A 19,916-nucleotide genomic window follows, 5' to 3' on the forward strand; every position below is an offset into this window, starting at 1 on the left:
TCTCTGTTTGAGTTGCACCAATGAGATCCATGTTGACTCATGTTTATGGTATGTTGAGCTGGATGAGATGATTTGGTCTGTTTCCCAGCTTGGCAGGCACCACAAATGGTTGATTTGACTTTCATCTTGGGTAAACCACGAACACCTTCTATCTTCATTAGTTTATCAAGTAGTTTGTAACTCAGATGCCCCAGTTTTTGGTGCCATAGCTCAGCTTCATCTATGCTGGTCCTGCAACAGAAGATATGTAAGTTAGAATATAGCAATTGTCAATTGACCTTTTACCTTCCATAACGCATTGATTTCTTTTGTCCATAACACTGCTGCTGTTTTTGGTGAAACACACATTCCAGTTTTGGTCGCATAGTTCACTTATGCTGATAAGATTTGCGTGAAGACCACTGACAAGCAATACTTTGTCTAGCTTTGGCAAGCCAGCTACATTTAGTGTGCCTACCCCAGTAACCTGACCTTTAATACCGTCGTCAAAGGTAACTTCACCTTTGCTGGCATTTATGTTACTTAGGAATTTGACATTTCCTGTCATGTGACGGGAACACCCGCTGTCAAAGTACCATTTCTCTTCTCTTCCTGCACTTTTAGAGTGAAAATAAACAAATGAAATGTAGTCAGTCTTTTTAACCCAAATCTGTTTTGTAAAGGGTTGAATGTTCTTGTGCCTGAACTTCTCGATTCTTTGATCCTTGTAAAAGTAGTAGCATTCAGGTTTGGTATGACCTCGTAACCTGCAATAATGACATACGAGGTTATAGAATTTATAATGTAGCTTATTTGATCTTACTATCCCATGGGTGCGTTTCATTGTGCTGGATTCAGGGATGTCCTCTGGATCAGGTCCAGACGCTTTGACAAATACCGTTTTATCTTTTGAGTTGCTTCCGGTGAAGCCCAAACAAAATTTTGCAGAAGTTTTTCTTCCAGAATCAAGGATTTTATCAAGTGTTGAAGTGGTATCCATCATTTGAATTTGTCGTTTGTAGGTTCTTAGCTCCTGCTTCAAGGTTTGTACTTCTTGTTGTAGTTTCTGTTCTCGGTCGGCCGCCTGCTTACGCAGTACATTCGCAGTCTGTACTTCGTTTTGTAGTTTTTCTTCTCCGTCAGCTGCCTCTTTAAGCAGTACATTCCTATCAGCTATTTGAGTTTGATATACTTTGCTAGAATTTGTTACAATCTCTATTTCGCTAGCTAGTTTACGATTTGCTTTTCGTAGGGCTTCCAATTTGGGATACAACTTATTAAACTCAATTTCAAAAGACAAGACATTTAATTCTAAATCTTCCGCGGAGACATATTCACCACCCTCTGAGTCAGCTCCTTCAACCGATTCTGAACAGCCAGTAACACGTGCAGTAAACGCGACAAAGTTACCCGAGATTTCTTCGACATCAAATCCGGTTGTTTCAACGTCAGGCTCGTCGTCACACCGGGTAATGGCTGACATAGACTTTTTGCGTCTAAGGTAGGTGGCACACTCTGCTTGTAGATGTCCAAAGCCTTCACATTCATAACACTTGATTCCTTTATTGTTAGGTTTTTCTTTGGACTGTCCTGGACGTGAGACAGACTGTTTAAAGTTTGACGAACCTGTCCTGGGACCAGCTTTGGACGATGTTGCTCCTCTTTGTGGATTTTTGTTGCGTGAATTTTTGGATACCTGTTTCAAAATTTTAGAAAACTGTTTAGTAAAAAAGACAATAGTATCATCACCTGTTTCGTCTGAATCAGATACAACATTATTTTCTTCAGCGGCAAAAGCTACATTTTTTTGTTTTTTCGTTTTCGTGTGATCAGTTAAAATTTCCATTTCATAGGTTCTAAGATTTTCCATTAATTGATTAACAGTTTTGTTCTCCCAGCCGAAGTGTTCCTGAATAGCCGTGACTTTCATTCTGAACCTCGGTGGTAAGGAACTCTAAATTTTTTAACAAGTTTTGCTTGTGGGAAAGGTTCACCGAGGACTATCGCACAATTAGCCAGTTCCTGTACGCGTGTGTGAAAGTTCGTGATGGTCTCATCTTCATTCATCCGAAGCTCTTCAAAGTCGGACTGGACCAGTTGCAGCTTTGATTGTTTCACTGACGTAGTTCCTTCGTAAGTTGACTCAAGAGCCTCCCACGCACCTTTAGCTGAATCAATACCTGCAACTATAGAAAACGGACTTTCATGCATAAGGGAGTAAATCGTATCTAAGGCCTTATCGTTATATCCAGCATTAGTTATTTCAGTTTGGGACCATTCGGTTTCAGGTTTAGTTATTCGCGTTCCATCATCACTGGTACTGTCTTTAGTCGGATGAGTCCAACCTGTCACCACGGACCACCATACTGCATCACCTTGAGCTTTTAGATGTGTACGTGTGCGAGCTTTCAAATAAGCGTAGTTGTCGCCGATTAGCTGGGGAAGAACCTTAACACGATCCATTCTGTGACACTCAACAGAATAAAGAAAAGCAATAAAAGCCGCTGAAAGCTTGAGTTCAAGATGCACGGAATAGCCAGATCGACAGACTAATAAATTAAGTCTGAAGGTTCTAATACCAATTGAAATTGCACCGTGAATCTTGAATTCAATTACACCTTTAATGTTCTACTTGTTTTTAGAAGAGATATTTCATTATCAATTAATTAGGTTATTTAATGAACATAAATAACAAAATATAAAAGCATAAAAATAAAACAAGTACTCAGAGATTGATCACGCAGTTCGGAGCGCTTCTCATACGTCTGCGAGGCAACTCACGTCTTCCCAATCCACTATAGATGTTCACCAAGGAGTATTACAAGAGGTAAGTACAAATGGCCTTTACCACTACAACCCTTCCTAACACCTATTCAGGACTGAACCGTGCATGCCATAGCAATCTTCAAGTGAAGCTTCAGCTGTACCAGGTACTGTCTGTGCAGACCAGAATTGAACTACAATAATAATAATAATATAATTGAGCTGATTAATTTACATAGCACTTGTGTAGATTTCACTTAATATAGCAGTTCACGAAATTGACCACTTTCCACTTTGGAGAGGCTTCCTTTTATAGCTGTTTAACCCATCACCTTGATCCTTAATATTAGCATCCCAACCTCTTCATTAAATCAAAGCCACATGTTTTATTTGAATGCCTCCAAATACTCACTGCATTGCTGACTTCTCTTTTTCCAATCAACCAATTAAAATATAGCCATGCAAAAGTTAGATAATAGGAAGTGGTCCAAAACAGGAGTTTTAAACTAAATAAAACTAATTAACTCTAATTCAGGTGAGACTAAATAAATTAACCAACAAAGATTTAATGTGTACTAAAATTGTACACTTACAGACACTATATTAACATTTTTTCAATTTTTAAATGAATCTACCAGTACATAAAATCACTATTGCATGTTTATAAAGCCACTACGCATTTACACTACTAAAGGTTCATAGAGTCATTATATTATAGGTTCTTAAAATTACTAATGCAAGTTTATAAATTAAAGTTACAACGGTAAAATTAGTCACATTTACAAAGTTACTATAGTAAGTTCATAAAGTTACTATTATAAATTCATAAATTAAAGTCATTACTAAATATTCATCATACAATTATTGAAATGATATATTGAAAAATATATCAATATAGGTATCATTTAAAAGATTACAGTGAGATATTTTTAACGATATACATTTTTATATATTGATCTTATTTATACAAGATGAAATATATAATAATATATTGTGTTTGGCATTCAAATAGCTGATAGCTGATAGGGTTAGCTGGTTTGAACAACAAATAGTATTAGTTGGTTGTAAAAAAAAATGATAAATTAGTTATTTACTTTTAGTTAATTATATGTAAAATGACCTATAAGGGCATAAATATGTTATGCTATAATTTATTAACTCTTAAAATTATTTTTACAATATTTATTTATTTAGTAACCAAACCCGGCCTCCTCACCAAAGTAGCCTATACTCAAATGAAAGTCAGTAGGTAGGTACGTGATGGAAGTGACTACACAATAGAGCAGGGAAGGGGTGGAAAGCCCTCAGAAGGGATGTTGTCCTCATCCCTTCCAATCTCTCCCTTGCTAGGGAGAAAAAAAAACAACTTTTCGTTTTTTTTTTTCTTTAATGCCACCGTGGTTAGTGAGTTTGTTATTTTTGCAAACTTGCTAATGGCAGCTTTTACAAACCCACTTATCTCTAGGTTTACAAATAATAGTCAAAATATTAGATATATTAATATTAGGTGGTAAGTGAAGTTCTCAAAAAAAAAAAAAAAAAAAAAAAAAAAAGAAGAAGTTGTCCAAATAGGAGGTCATATATTCAATTCCTAGTGAAGATACTATTGACTCTTTATGCTTCATAAGTTGAGAAAATAGCTATAAATAGATACTACATTGTAAAAAAAAAAAAAAAATTAAAATTTTGGAGAAATTGTAAATTATCATCAATATGTATGGGTGGGACATGCATCTTACTAAATAATTTCATTTTATAATTCTTGGAAACTAATAAAACTATTTTAATAAAATTCCATTGTCTGTCTCGATTGTATCCAAAATTCTACTTCCTTCTGGATTTTCTTCTTAATCAATAATAGTTGTTATTTTCTACATATCATATTGTATTATCATCTCATTGTCACTGTTTGAATTCTTTATAATCTTTTGCATTTAGTTTAAAATAGTTTAAGCAGTAAATTAAGAAATTTTTATAAATATATCTAATTATATTTAATTATGGTGTAGTATAGAAATATTATAAATGGAATTTTCAGTGTGCATTTACAAGTCATTTATAAACTTGCCTTTCTCGATTTGTAATGTCTACACATTTGAACACAGCGATTGAATATAACTACAAGAGTTTATACGTTATATATTTGTATATATAAAATTTTGTATATGTTTTTTGCTCGATAGTATTTCTAAAAATTGTTGTAAAAAATATTTTTTTATAAACTTTCCTCAATATGATCTTGGCACTTATCTTTTTTTTTTTAGTACTACTACCTCCACATTTTGAACCAGTGATCTCTCATCTAACAAAGTCAACGCTCAATCCCGAGGTCTTTGACTCTAACTTCTATTCTTATTGCGGATGTATTCATTTGCAGAATTACTATATTTAGATTTTCTTGTCTTTTAATTTCCTCAAATATCTCAAATTTTTAAAATAAAAATAAAATAAGCTTAAAGCCTCATAGAGACAAAACATTTAGGTATGGCAAAATAATTGTTTTTCATATCTCATTTAAAATGGAGTTAAACTAAAGAATTTTAGGGTTGATAGTTAAATACTCATAACTCATGCAAAAGAGAATTGATGGGAGTTGTTTGAGAAACTTATTCATCCACATTACATTGAAGTAGATATAAGACTGAAGGCAAAAACTTGTGTGAGACCATATATCTTACGAGTCTCAATCTGTGAGACAGGTCGGATCCTTGATTAATGAGGTAAAAAAATCTGACCCATTAATCAAAGATTTGTCCCGTCTCATGAATTGAGACCCGTGACGCGGTCTCACAGAAGTGTTACCGAAAACTTTAATACACTACCAATGAAGTTATTTCACATATTTTACATGAATATCTGCTTTTATCTTACCAACGACATAACTTGATAAGTTTTTAATGTAAAATTTTTTACCACAATAGGTGATGAGTTGAATTCACTCTTCCAAAAGATTGAACCTCAACCCTAAGGGCCCCCACACCCCGACCCGACAGAGCATTCCATCTAATCCACCACCATCGTCTATTTTTAATATATTATTTATAATTAATATTTCTGTGTATATGCACGCACAATAAATCAATAATCATATTAATTGGTAAGATTAACTTAATAACCGCAACGTTACATGGTTGACTCCCAAGCGAAATGGCCTATTATCCTTCTTGGTTTGAGCCCGTCAACTACAGACAACCTAGATTGGTTTACCTCATTTATATCTAAAGCATTAAACTTGTTAATTTAATATCAAACATTGGTGTCTTAGGCGGCAATTTATATCCTGCACCACGGCGCGCGTTGCATTGTGCGCCCAGATGCAAAACGATGTCGTTTCAATTATTATTATTATTATTTTTGAAATTTCTACCTAGTGTTTGGCAGTTAATTTTCCTTTTAAAAAAATCTCATGTTCAAAAATGTACATAATGTTATACTAGAATACACATAATTGTATACATGAATGTACATAATTATATAACAAAATGCACATACTCTTTTTTAAAAGATAATACACATAATCTAACATAATACATAATAAACATAAACTTTTAACATAATACACAGCAACTCTTAACATAATACACAAAAAATTTCTGATTCGGATGTACATAATTGTATAAAAAAATGTACATAATAAAAAATATACATAATTGTATAAACAAATATACATAATCATGTCAACTTCCTACCGCGCCTCCCAAAACGACGTCGTTTTGGGAGGCGCAGGGCGTACAGTGCACTGTGCGCCGTGGTGCAGGGTATAACGATTTGGTCTTAGGCTCTTAGCCCTTTATGATAAATATATCTATTATGCACCATAACTATATCCAAACTTTAAAATTTGATAAGGTAATGTCAAACATTTATATTTCATAACCATTATAATTTTCAATTTATGAAAAAAAAATAAAAAAAATCAACCTATCCCGGCCAGCTTTTCTGAGTTGGCACACAAACTATTTTTAAAAATATAATTACAATATATAACGTGTTTTTTAAAATATAATGTACCAAAATGTACTTTATTATTAAATTAAAAATTCAAAATTAAACTTTTAACCTAACATTCTATTAAAGTATATTATATTCAAGCATTATAACACCGGTTAATGCATAAATTAAGAGAATTAAATTATTTTATATAATTAGATACGATAATTAAATACAATACAAAGATTTATTATTAAGTTTTAAAGATTTAAATATTATTATGTTGAAAGTTCAAAAAAATTTCTATTAATAAGCCATGCTTTAAAATATTAGAATGACATGTGATGATACAATGAAAACATTTGAAAATTAAAATTTTAAATTTATCCGTGCCAATTAAGACCTAAATAACATTCTCTCTATCCCATTTTATGTGTCTTACTTACTATTCATGAATCATGAGTCAACCTAACTCTTACTAAGTTTGATTTATAACATTCTTTAGCATTTTTAATTTTTACTTATTTTTAATAGTACTTTTAGTAGAGTTTTTAAATATATACATTTTGCATACTAATATTAAACTTAATATTATTAAAATTGAATTAAAAATAACTTCAGTCAAATCTCGTAAAACGAATCAACACATCAAATGAGACGGAGGGAATAACAAACCACTTAGCTACATTTGCAAAACTCAAATATAAGACTTTGGTTAAGCTAGAAGGAAACATCTATATGTTGCATCTAATGGCCACATGGAGAGGTTTATATTACAATTCCATTTAGGAAAACTATCAATGGATGCATCTCATGTTATGCAAAACTATGATTGAATTCTCAAAACGAAAAATGGTGAGCTTCATCAACCATAGAATGAAAATTTAGATATATTTCAAAGAATAATTCAACATATAGACCAATTTACATATTTTATACATGACAGTTCAAAGTTCATACTAAATAAACTTAATCATCCTATCCTATTTTATAGGAGAAAGGCTACAATAAGCAACTCGTTCCGCAGGTTATCATAAGGCCAGATGAGAGGGCAAAACCACAGAACGTATTCCATGCAACAATACACCGCTGTTCTCAGAGGTTATCCGTCTGAAATGATTTCAGCCAAATAAATGAACAAAATAAAAAGAGGCAAAAGAAACGCCAAGTTATATCATATTACTACTCATAAAAGATGAAATAATATATAATCCCTAAGCACGGGGTTCAAAGGCTTGGACAATGCTGCATGCTTTTCTTAGTAGTTAGTAGTAGACGAGAATTTATATCCCACATTCCCACCATCCCATTCCATTAGATGCACCAAAATATATAGGGGGTGTTTGGTAAATAGTTGTTAACTGATTGGGTTAATAGGTTTGATTAGTTGATAGCATTAACTGACTGTAAAAAGATGTTCGGTAAATTAGCTGATAGCTGAATACATGCAAAATGACTTTCTCAAAAAACTGCTTTGAGCAACTTTTTGAATTTTAGTGTTTTGGAGCAACAAGCTATTACGAAAGCTAATTAATCAAACACTTACATTGGTTGTTTAATCAAGTCAAACAGCTAATAGTGATCAAATAAGCCAAAATTGACTGATAAACTATCTTACCAAACAGGGTAATAGTCATGCATGACTAGCACTTTCGGTTACATGCACATAAGGGAACTATAGAAATAGAAGTTTGTGAGGGATAACCTCATCGTGTAATTATACTCGATGGATAGGACAAGCTCGCAAAACCAAACCACTGTAAGGTTAATGCTCCTCATAGTGTTTATGCAAGGTTGGGTTAACCAATACACACAACTTGCACCATTGGATATTAGTTTGATCTTGTGAACTGAACGATAACAGATACTTTCCCCAGCTTTGTGACGACATCTTACCAAACTACTCCAAGTTCTAAGAGTTGGAATATCCAGACACCTAATTTTATATCCTAGTATATCTGTCAGCAGCTACTGAATAAACATACGCATGATGGTGAATATATATAAGCAACCTTTTTATGGCAAAACTTTGACAATGTCTCCCTAAAGATTTTACATGATTAGCAGGATCCTAGAATACCCTTTAGTTTTATTTAATCCAATAAGCCATAAGCAAGTTGCAAAATCTTGAGAACACACTGCAAAATTGAAAATAAAAGGAATAACGGCCAAATTGGCCACCAAACATAACCTGAAAATGCAATTAGGCCACTGAACAAAATCAAAGTGCAATGCCACTAAACACCCCAAATGTATGCAATTTCACCTGATAGCAATCATAACAGTTTACCATCCATTTCATCAGGTTGCCTGCCTACGTGGAAGGTGAGTTGGCATTTTAAATAATTTTTAATAATAAACTTTAAAAATAAAAATAAAAATAAAAAATAAAAACGCCGGATTGGCCGCCGGCCACCCCCTTCCCCCCTCCTCCTTCGTCTCTAGCGGCCACCCCAGCGTTTTTAATTTTTATATTTTCATATTTTTTATATATTTTTTATTTTTAAAGTTTATTATTAAAATTCATTTAAAAATGTCAACTCAACATCCACGTAAGCAGGCAACCCGATGAAATTGATGGTAACCTGCTATCAGGTGAAATTGTATACATTTGGGGTGTTCAGTGGCCTAATTGACTTTCAGGTTACGTTCAGTGACCAATTTGGACCATATAATATAGAGGGAGGGATATGAGTACTTACTTAAGGAGACAATTTTGTAATTTAATAACGCCGAATTGAAACTCAGTTGAAAGCAGAGGTAGTAGCACATGGAGCTTGCCTATTGCCCTCCGCCAAAGGAAGATTACTGTCAATCCCAGAGATTTGTTGCTCTGTACGATGATCCGGTGGCAAATTCTCCTCTAATCTATTTGGCTCGTGAAAAAGCGGGGTCCTACTAGTCTCTGTAGTCTCAAGATGCTCCATCAAGCGTGATACAGCAGCAATATCGGCACTAACTGCATTCCTAGATTCAGAACCATGATCCACTGTAGTATTATTCCGAGAAAATAATCTCTCTTTCCAACCTCTAGTGCTCTTGGTGATAGACTCTTTGTATCTGTAAAGGATGAAGAAAAAGATAAGTCACATTTCAATAGGAGATCATAAACACAGAAAAGATACATAATAAGTATCTCAATACCTCGTTGACATTGCACTAAAGCGAGATTTTAAGGATTCAGAGAAAGACTGAAAATCAGATGGTCCGGCTCTGTCTTGGTTACTAGGAGAAGACTGAGGAGATCTCCTACAAGACAAAAAAGAAGTATTTCAAAAATATGCACAAATAAATAGATAACTGCGTGCCAAACACCTTGTGCTCAGATGGCATGTAGTGACCTCTCCCATGTGGGAGGTCATGAGATCGAGCCTCAGTGAGTGGAGGTGTTGTTGACTCTGCGTGCTTCATTAGGTTGAGAAAGTATATTTGAACAGATACTACAATGTAATGGAGTCAGTGGCATTAAATAAATAAATAAATAAATAAAACAAAATAGATAACTGCGTATCTGTAGCCACTTTGGCCAAATTGAAATGGAAAACGAGGATAACTTTCACCAAGACCATAAGCACAAACAGGTGATCAATGTAAGATAGATACCGGTTATTTGATGATGATCCAGGTTGAGTAACACCACCACTGGATCCCGATCCAGGTGAAGAAACCCAACCAGATTGGATAGATGCTGCCGGTGCAATCAACTGTGCAGAACCTTCTCCAAATGCAATAATTGATGATGTAGGACCAGCAGCCACGACAGAAGCGGGTTCACCTCCACTCCTCTGAGTTGGAGGAGGAGAAGCAGCAACCACAGCAGGTGCATTTGGATTAGTTGAAAATACCAGAAAATGGGGACGACCTTGGGCTGATGGCCTACCCCTCTGACCTTCCCTCCTGGCAAGGTGCCGTGCCCTTCCCATTGCAGCAGCAGCTGCTAAGTGCTGAATAATACGTTCTTCAAGCTCAGAATCAGTTGCACTAACTGGTAACTGCAACAGGAAAATGTCACGTGATTCTGTAACCTTGAAGTAAACTTGTTTCAACAAGAAAAGGCACTGAAAGCACATTAAAAAAAAAAAAAAAAAAAAAAAAAAAAAAAAAAATCAACAACAACAACAACAATACAGACATGCTGCAATTCAAATTCCCCCAAGTTTGGATGGTGAAAATGTGCGGTGTTTCTGGGAGGATGCATCCTGATATTCCTCTCATGTTCCACTGCATCAAACAATTCCTGGCTGAAAGCAGAAATCCAATTGGCAAATTAGTGACAATGAAAAATTAGTGAAAATATTTTGAAAATAATGTCAGTTGTCTAGAAACGAAAAGTGAGACCTGTTGGGGTCTTTTAAGCTAAGAGCTTGCCAACACATGGGGCACTGTGAACTTCTCTGGCCCCTGGAGGAAAAAAAAACAGTAACTACAGTATTCTGTTATATATGTAATTATGTATGTTGCAGCAAATACATCTAGTGTCACTGTGTCGGTAACTCAAAACTTTCAACCAAAATGTTTGTACTGCTCAAAATTACATGAGGCATTCTCCGAGTTTTGACTATAAACAAAAGGCAAAACTAATGCAATTTTTTTTCATTCCAGAAGGGAGGAAGAGGTGGAGGAGTTTCAAATTAAGAAAGAGAGAGAACTCAAGGCCATTTAATTAAGGCCTACAGGTTCAAATCACAATATGAAAGAAACCCCAGATGACTGTTATTTAAGATTTTGGCCAGTGTACACCAGCATAGGCATATGCTTATCCATGCCATCATTGCCTCCATAGATATATGTGTATGTTAAGAGTTCATTCTCAAAAATAGTCCAGTAGACAGCAGTGGCTCACCACCAATACAACTTGGTCTTGACATCTCAGTAGCAAACTTGAAGTAGAATGTAGTGGCAAACCACCAATACATCTTAGCGATGACATCTTATAGCAGACTTGCATTCATATGTGCTACCTATACATATGGTTCACTGTATAGACAATCAAAATGGACAAGATTAAAGCTTACCTATAATGAAGCATTTTTTATCTAGAGAATCCTATATCCTCATCAAATGGTTACACTATGACAGGAGGCAGTATATGCTTTTATTAACTCCATAAATAAAGAAAAAAAAGGATGGGATCATTTTCATAAATATTACAAACTTCAAAAGTTTGTAATATTTATGGAAATGACCCCGCTCCTTTTTTACTTGATTTCCTATCCATTAGATCTTGCAGATCGATAGTTAGGTTAGAGATAAAATGCGGTGGATGTGTCCAGGTGAAACATGAGGTTGAATGATAGCTATTGATCTCGCCAAGATCAATTGTCCAGATTGAACACAGATTTAAAAAAAATGCAATGGCAATTTGATAATTTTGAGTATTGTTCAAACTTAAGGTGCGTATTTTCTGTGCTTAAGGTGCATCTTGTTAATACTTAAGGTGTACCATTTTAATATTTAAGGTCCGAAAGTTATACACTTGAAAACGCAAGGTGCATTTTTTTGTTGAAACTTAAGGTGCGTCATTCTAAAGCTTAAGGTGCGTCGTCTCAAAGTTTAAAGTGCGTCATTTCAAAGTTTAAGGTGCGCCATTTTAACACTTAATGTGCATTAGTTCTACACTTAAGATGCGTGATTTAACTACTTAAGGTGCGTGATTTAACTACTTAAGGTGCGTCTTTGTAACACTTAAGATATGACATTTTAAAAACTGAAGGCGCGCGATGTTAAGACTTAAGATGCGTCATTTTAATACTTAAGGTGCGTTATTCTACCACTTAAGGTGCGTCTTTGTAACATTTAAGGTGCGTCACTTTTACACTTGCTTCTTCCTTCCAAGACACGCTTTAAAAAAAAAAAAAAATTCATTGATTTGAGCCACTGATCTAAATTTGATCAACGGCTCAGATCTCACCCAATCTTAATCTTTCACCTGGGAGCTCCTTCGCACATGATCACTACCCTCTATATATATATATATATATATATATATATATATATATATATATATATATCACAAGCTCATGTTTCTACGATCTCAATCTGCATTTACTTGAATGATGCTACAAATCTCCATCAAAGTGCTTATTTCTTGAGGGCCTCCCATTCTATTGATCAAGACGAACACGTATATCTCATTCTCTTCTTAGCAAAAGCAAGCAGCAACTACGGCAACTGGAATAGGGGAGGGGGGATATTTAGGATCCTAATCTTACCGCACCGTAAGAAGAGAAGAGCCCGCCCCGACAAACTCCAGTAATAAGAGAATTCCCTTTTAGCCTAGTGAATAAAGGATAGTCTTGGGCTATGCCCCCCTTACTCAAATAGGGCCAGTAAGGAGTTCTATATATATATATATATATATATATATATATATATATAATTCAGTTCTCGTGCAGTTCGGTGTCTCCCATGTGATTGTGCGGTTAAATCTGAGCCATTGATCTTGCTTAAATCAACGTCTAGGATTACCAAAATTTAAAAAAACAAACATGGTGGCAATTTGGTAATTTTTGCATCTAGGTCAAATTTAAGGTGCGTAGTTTTCCTTCTTAAGGTGCGTAGTTTTCCTTCTTAAGGTGCGTGATTTTTGTACTTAAGGTGCGTGAGTCGTGTGCTTAAGGTGAGTAGTTGTTGAAACTTAAGTTGTGTGATTTTTGTGCTTAAGGTGTATGATTTTTGTACTTAAGGTGCGTGATTTTTGTGAAGGTGCGTGGTTTGTGTGCTTAAGGTGAGTAGTTGTTAAAACTTAAGGTGCGTCAACCTGAAGCTTAAGGTGCGTGGTTTTTCTTATGTTGTTTTCCTTTTTAAGGTGCGTGATTTGTATGCTTAAGGTGCGTGAGTTGTTGAAACTTAAGGTGCGCCATTTTAAAACCTTAGGTGTGTGGTTCGTGTTCTTAAGATGCGTGGTTTGTGTACTTAAGGTGTGTGGATTGTGTACTTAAGGTGCGTCGGTCTAAAGCTTTAGGTGCGCGTGATTTGTGTTCTTAATGTGCTTTGTTTGTGTGCTTAAGGTGCGCCATTTTAATACTTAAGGTGCGTCACCAAAACCCTTCCCTACATATATATATATATATATATATATATATATATATATATATATATATATATATATATATATATATATATATATATATATATATATATATATATATATATATATATATATATATATTCAATTGTATTTATAATTCTATTTTTAGACATCTTTGATAATCTGAATAAATTTACATATAATCAATAATTTTGTTAAACAAAGACCAACAAAGTTGACATACAACATTTTGAGCTAATAATTTTTATGGGAATTTCAATGTTTGAATAAATTGCAAGAAGCCCAATGTAGTGGACACAAAGGGCACCTAATACACTATTGATGTGACAAAATGAAGTACAAAGTTGGCAAATAACAAATAAAGCAGAGAAGTTTTGATGGAAATTTCCATGATTAAATAAATATATAGAGAGAAAGTTGAATAATTAAGTTCATTATTTAAGGAACGCAGAACAATGCAGTATATAAATTGGATTTTGAGGCAGCCTCACCCTCTAGGGAAACCTACATGGGAGATTACTAAAGAAGTTCACAAAAGAGAGTAGTCTAGAAAGGGCATAAACATAAAATTATTGATTACATGTAAATTTATTCAGATTATCAAAAAAGTCTAAAAATAGAATTATACATACAATTGAAAAAAAAATGTGTATATATATATATATATATATATATATATATATATATATATATATATATTTGTGCATTACATGTAAATTTCCTGAGATTTTCCAAAGAAGTCTAAGTCCAAAATTCCAAAATTTTCCTCTCCTTTTGACACAAGTATCACAAGCATACAATAAGAACCTCTATTCACTAGCATCCAAAACAAAGAAGAAGCACACCAACCACATTCAGAGAAGGTGAGAGAAAATTTTGGAAGAAGTCCAAAATTATTCATTACATGTAAATCCATTGAGATTTTTAAATGATGCCTCTACGCCCTCTTTCTCTTTCAAACCAGCTACAAAGAAGTCCAAAGTTCTAAAGTTTTCCTCTACATTAGACACATCTATTGCAAGAATGCACTAAAACGAAGGGTTTTCTATTCACTAGCATTCGCAGAAGAAGCACTCTTTCCACACCCAGAGAAAGAAAAAGCATATTGTGTGCTCATGTCTTTCTCATTGTCATTGTTACGAAAGTAAAGAGAGAGTTTCTGAATAAGTTGTATATTGTATATTAGAAAAGAGAATACACAGCCCTATAAATACATGCTAGAAGACTTCTAATAAAGAAATAAGTTTCCATATGATTACCTACTCAAATCCCTATAAATCTCCAGGCTGCCTAATATATATATATATATATATATATATATATATATATATATATATATAGTCATATAGATTCCATATTACTTATATATTCCATAACAATCATGAAATGCACCATGTCATTACTTTGTGGCATGTGATAGTGGCACTTCATAAGATATAGGACAGAGCAGTATCAAAGCAAGTATTCTTGTGACAAATAAGTAATGCCAATGAACCTTGGAACAGTGGCCAAAGGAGGAAAGGATAGACCTTTAAACCTCAATATAAGGAGTTTTTTTTTGAATGCTACTGACTCTGTTACAATGTAATATCTGTTCATAACTACTTTCTCAACCTACTGAAGCACAAAGAGCCAATAATGCCTCCACTGGGGCTCAAACTCACAACCTCCCATATAGGAGTCCAACCCGAGTGCTATCTGAGCACAAGATGCTTGACTCAATATAAGGAATTTGATCCCTCCCCCAACCCCTCAAAACATAATGAAACATATGTGATAGTATTGAATTTCTCACATAATACGTGATATACATCTGAGAGCAAACAGTTTGTTATTCAAACGGTGTAGATAAGCCGCATTTGGGAAATGCGGCTTCGTATACGCTTTGTATACGCATAACCGCGTTTGAGAAATGAGGCTTTCGTATAGCATACGATAGCCGCATTTCTCAAATGCGGCTATGATATTAGAATCGCTACCGGTTGGCCGGCGATTAGCCGGCGATAAAAACGCGTTTGAGAAATGCATTTTTCGAAACGCGTTTTTGTCCTCGGCGGGCCGACCATTTACTTACATGCAAAAACAATATTATTCAAAGTATTGCCACTGAAATGCGTGTGTAGGTATCCGAAAGTGTACACCAACATATTCATACTGTTTTCGAACTTGAGTAGAGTAGACCAATGTTTGATTGGAATGAATGTACGTGTAATTAAGTAAACATTGCGAAATTTTCAAAAAAAAAAAAGTAAACATTGCGAAGTTTTAACTTTGAATACGATTCATAAGAAAATAGGAATTTGAATGTTGTTAGTTGTAGATTTAATTATTTAATCGTAATGATAACACAATATTTATTTACGAGTTATATTTCTCAATGTACATCGAATTTGGATATGCTCCATTGTGTATGTTATTATGGTATTTACAACAGTATTGAGTGTGAGTAAATAATTCACGGTACAAAATATTAGAAGTAAATACTTTATAATTATATATATTTTTTATATGATATTGTACTTTACATTTCCAAAATTTCCAAAATACCGGATACATCATATTTGCAGGATAAGCTATCAATGGTAAAAAAACATTTGACATTAATAACTAAGGAATTTAAACGGTGAACCTCTAGACTTTGAGTTCGAGCTCAGGTATCAGGAAAACCCGTTATGGAACAAAAACTCAAGACTAAAAGGTGTACACCGCCATATATTTGGGCTGCCAGTTTGTCCTTATGCATAGTCTTTCCATTTGCACTTCCCTAGGAAAAACAATGAACATGATGGGTGCAACCCAGCCCATAGGTGCAACCCGAGGACACATCACCAAGAGTAGTCTGATTCGGCCTCCAACCGTGGTCGTTCCGAGTACACTGCTAGTGTACCTGCCGCCAAAATCACCGCTAAATGTCGTTCGTGTTATTCTAGTATTTCTATCTCTTGGATTGAGAATAGAATCGCGAGAATTAATTGACAGTTAATATCATTGCAATGAGCACAACATGTGGTGAAAAAAACTTTGAAATTTTAGATAACCTAAAACAACAAATAAAAAACCGAAGTTGCAACAAAGGAATCATAATGAAAATGTAAAAACAGTAGAAGATGTGAAGAAAGAAAGTTGTAGGGAATTGTGATGAAGGAAGGGATATAATAAGGTCTGTTAGACTCATGTAGGGAAAAGGACATATTTATACTCAAAGTTGTATAATTAATTCAAAAAATTTAATTATTAATTGTACAAACCATGTGATATCTGACCCGAGTAATAAAAGTATGATAGTTCATATATTAGAAGTACTTTTGTTGTGTAGATAGAAACAACATATCTGCATAAACCATTGTGGCCATTGCGGACAGCACCGACGTGGTCACACATCTTAGATGGGTCATGGGTAACCACGTCGGTGTCAGCCGAGACGTCTTGTCTCGGTGCACTGCCCCGTGTGGACTGCTCCGCGTGCTCACAACATTGGGTGAGCACGCGGAGACGCCGAGACAAGAGGTCTCGGCTAACATCCACATGGGGCAGTCAGCCAAGACTTCTTGTCTTGGGACACTGTGTTACGACCCCTAAAACCAATTAATCATTTAACCAAATATCCAAAGAAAGAATTAAATTACAATAATTAATTTAGAAAAGTCCCACCATAGTCCGTGGGCCCTCACCCCTAAAACCCAACCCCTAGCCCTAGAAGGAATAGAATTAACAAGCCTATAATATTAGACCCTAATTAGGACTCCTAGGTATATAAATAAGGGACATAAGAGGCACCTAGAACCCCCACCACAATAATCTCTCACCACCCAAGGAGTTCCAAGAATTCCCTTAGGAGAAATCAAGAAAGAAGAAAGCTTAAAGAAAGACCCTTTATAGCCAAGGAATTAATTAAGGCTAAGAGGTAACCCATGTCTCAACAAAACCTATTTTCATAGCTATGATTTCCCTCTTAGAATTTCCCCATATTATTGTGTATTAATGATTCGTTATATTGTTCTTGATGATTGGTGTTATGATTCCATGGGTGATCTTGATAATCTTGTTGATGAAAAGGGATTCTTGATGATTGTGTGATTCTTGATGGAACCTAATTTCTTGATGATTATGTGTCATTCTTGATTGTTCTTGATGTTAAAAGACGAATCGTGTTCTTGTTAAATTGGATGTGTCTAGAGCCCTAGGTTGTATCGTGAAATTCGGATGGTGTTATTCTTGATGTATTGGGTGGGAATTCGCATGTTCGGGTGTTAATTATGTTTAGAAAAGCATGATAGGATATGTGCCGTATGTTTCTTGCTTTTGATCCGTTAATTGTCTACGTGTTGTTATCAATTGTGCTTGAAAGTGTCTAAGCATGGTTTCGGGTTCCACGAAGGTTCCCGGGGCGTTTTTGTGTTGAAAGAGTCAGTGGGGGGTAGGTGGGGGTAGGGGACCCGCCACCTACCCGCGGCCAACTTTGAAGTCGCCGGCAGCGGGCAGCCGGCGAGAAGAAGAAGAAATTGCCAGATCATTGCATTTTAATTAAAAATGGAACAAAAATTAAAACTTAGATGGAAATATTTCAATAATAATATTCTACATCATCAATAGTAAATGCATATTTTAAACAATATAAAGGTAAATTAAAAATATAACAGAAATATTTCAATAAAAATATTATACATCATCAATTAAAAATGGAATGAAAATTAGGTAAAAATATCAGTGCATCTAATATACTAATTGACTGGAAAAAAATAATTAGCTGAAAATGAATCTGATATTACTAATTGACTGAAAATATAAAAGGATCACTAATTGACTAATATTCTACTATTATATATTTTCACCCGAGTCACCCATCCTGATGGATTGAAGGTGTTAGCTCTAGATGAAGATGGGCAAGATTGTGTTGCTACTACCAATGTTGTCTACAATGAGGTTTCAATAATGTGTAAATACATTCAGTGATATTGTATTTTTTAAATGACAAAATTACTATATATATATATATATATATATATATATATATATATATATATATATACAAAAAATATATTTTCCATACAAATGAATTAGGATATCAATTCATTCTTATAACTAAGTTGTTAGAGAACGAGCACATTTGCTTAATTTATAAAAAGTACTAACAATGATAAATAAAATCTCCAAAAAGTTACGGCACCGCATGCGTACATCTACACATTAGCTATTAATTTGAACAATTATTTGCTCAAATTAAAACAATGATAACATCAAAACACATAAATTATCCAAATCACATATTCAATTGCACTATATAATATTTGATGTTCTAATTTAAATAATTATATATCAAACCAAATATTCTTAATATATTACAACATATTCATTTCGTGCATCGTACGGGCGCAAATACTAGTATTGATATAATGGATGAAAATTGACAATTAAAACTTACTTTTTAAATAACAAAAATTTCGAAAAACTTGACTTAATTATACAAACAAAAAAAAAAAAGTCTATGGTGTTACATTAAGACTTATAAATTCATATATGATATATGATAAAGCACTCGCATAGTCGCATAGCATGCTAGAGGCATGGGAATCAATACCCGCATCTCCACACTTTTTTGTTTTATCCCCGTTTGAAGAAGCTTCAATAAGATATGGAATTAAAATTAACAACAAAGGGGATGTAGCTCAGATGGTAGAGCGCTCGCTTAGCATGCGAGAGGTACGGGGATTGATACCCCGCATCTCCATTATTTTTGTTTTATTCCCGTTTCAAGAAGCTTAAATAAAAATATATTTTGGAAGTGAAACTAACAACAAAGGGGATGTAGCTCAGATGGTAGAGTGCTCGCTTAGCATGTGAGAGGTATGGGGATCAATACCCTGCATCTCTATCTTTTTCTCAGATGGTAGAGCGCTCGCTTAGCATGTGAGAGGTACGGGGATCGATACCCCGCATCTCCATCTTTTTCTCGTTTGAAGAAGCTTCAAAAAAAGACAATTTGTAAGTAAAACGAAAAGGTAGTATTGGGCTGAACCAAATGCACAACTTGAAAGGACAATCCCTCATTGGGCCTACATGTTTTTTTAACTAAATAAATCTTACCTCTCCCATGCGAATAGTTATGCTGTGCATCTGTATGCACCATGCATGGTGCATACAGATGCAAAAACGACGTCGTTTTATTAAAAACGCGCGTCTTCCATTTTAAAAA

At 34.4% G+C, this 19,916-nt stretch overlaps 1 protein-coding gene and 1 non-coding gene across 3 annotated transcripts; one reads left to right on the top strand and one right to left on the bottom strand.

Annotated features, from left to right (window-relative positions):
- Positions 1-7,546: 7,546 nt before the first annotated feature.
- On the bottom strand, positions 7,547-12,040 carry LOC109160229 (E3 ubiquitin-protein ligase RHF2A-like). Of its 2 annotated transcripts, none has more exons than XM_019308476.1 (7): positions 11,516-12,040; positions 11,011-11,073; positions 10,805-10,913; positions 10,276-10,664; positions 9,817-9,921; positions 9,375-9,732; positions 7,547-7,782 (listed from the first exon to the last, which is right to left on the bottom strand). In XM_019308476.1, exons 2-6 carry the CDS (start codon positions 11,046-11,048, stop codon positions 9,417-9,419), a joined length of 957 nt encoding a protein of 318 aa, XP_019164021.1. In that variant the 5' UTR covers positions 11,049-11,073; positions 11,516-12,040; the 3' UTR covers positions 7,547-7,782; positions 9,375-9,416. The 2 variants fall into 2 exon arrangements, with proteins under 2 accessions (XP_019164021.1, XP_019164022.1); XM_019308477.1 differs by having other exon boundaries at positions 11,439-12,040.
- A 7,338-nt stretch (positions 12,041-19,378) lies between these two features.
- On the top strand, positions 19,379-19,451 carry TRNAA-AGC. The gene has a single exon. It is a non-coding gene; the product is annotated as a tRNA-Ala (tRNA).
- Positions 19,452-19,916: the final 465 nt, after the last annotated feature.

Source organism: Ipomoea nil, unplaced genomic scaffold (assembly GCF_001879475.1).
Source record: "Ipomoea nil cultivar Tokyo-kokei standard unplaced genomic scaffold, Asagao_1.1 scaffold2845, whole genome shotgun sequence".
NCBI lineage: Eukaryota > Viridiplantae > Streptophyta > Magnoliopsida > Solanales > Convolvulaceae > Ipomoea > Ipomoea nil.

Coding starts and splice junctions, on each gene's coding strand:
- LOC109160229 (XM_019308476.1), bottom strand. CDS start 11,048: ATGTGTTGGCAAGCTCTTAGCTTAAAAGACCCCAACAG. Junction 10,914..11,010: donor AGCTTAAAAGACCCCAACAG/GTCTCACTTTTC, acceptor TTCTGCTTTCAG/CCAGGAATTGTTTGATGCAG. Junction 10,665..10,804: donor GGGAATTTGAATTGCAGCAT/GTCTGTATTGTT, acceptor TTCCTGTTGCAG/TTACCAGTTAGTGCAACTGA.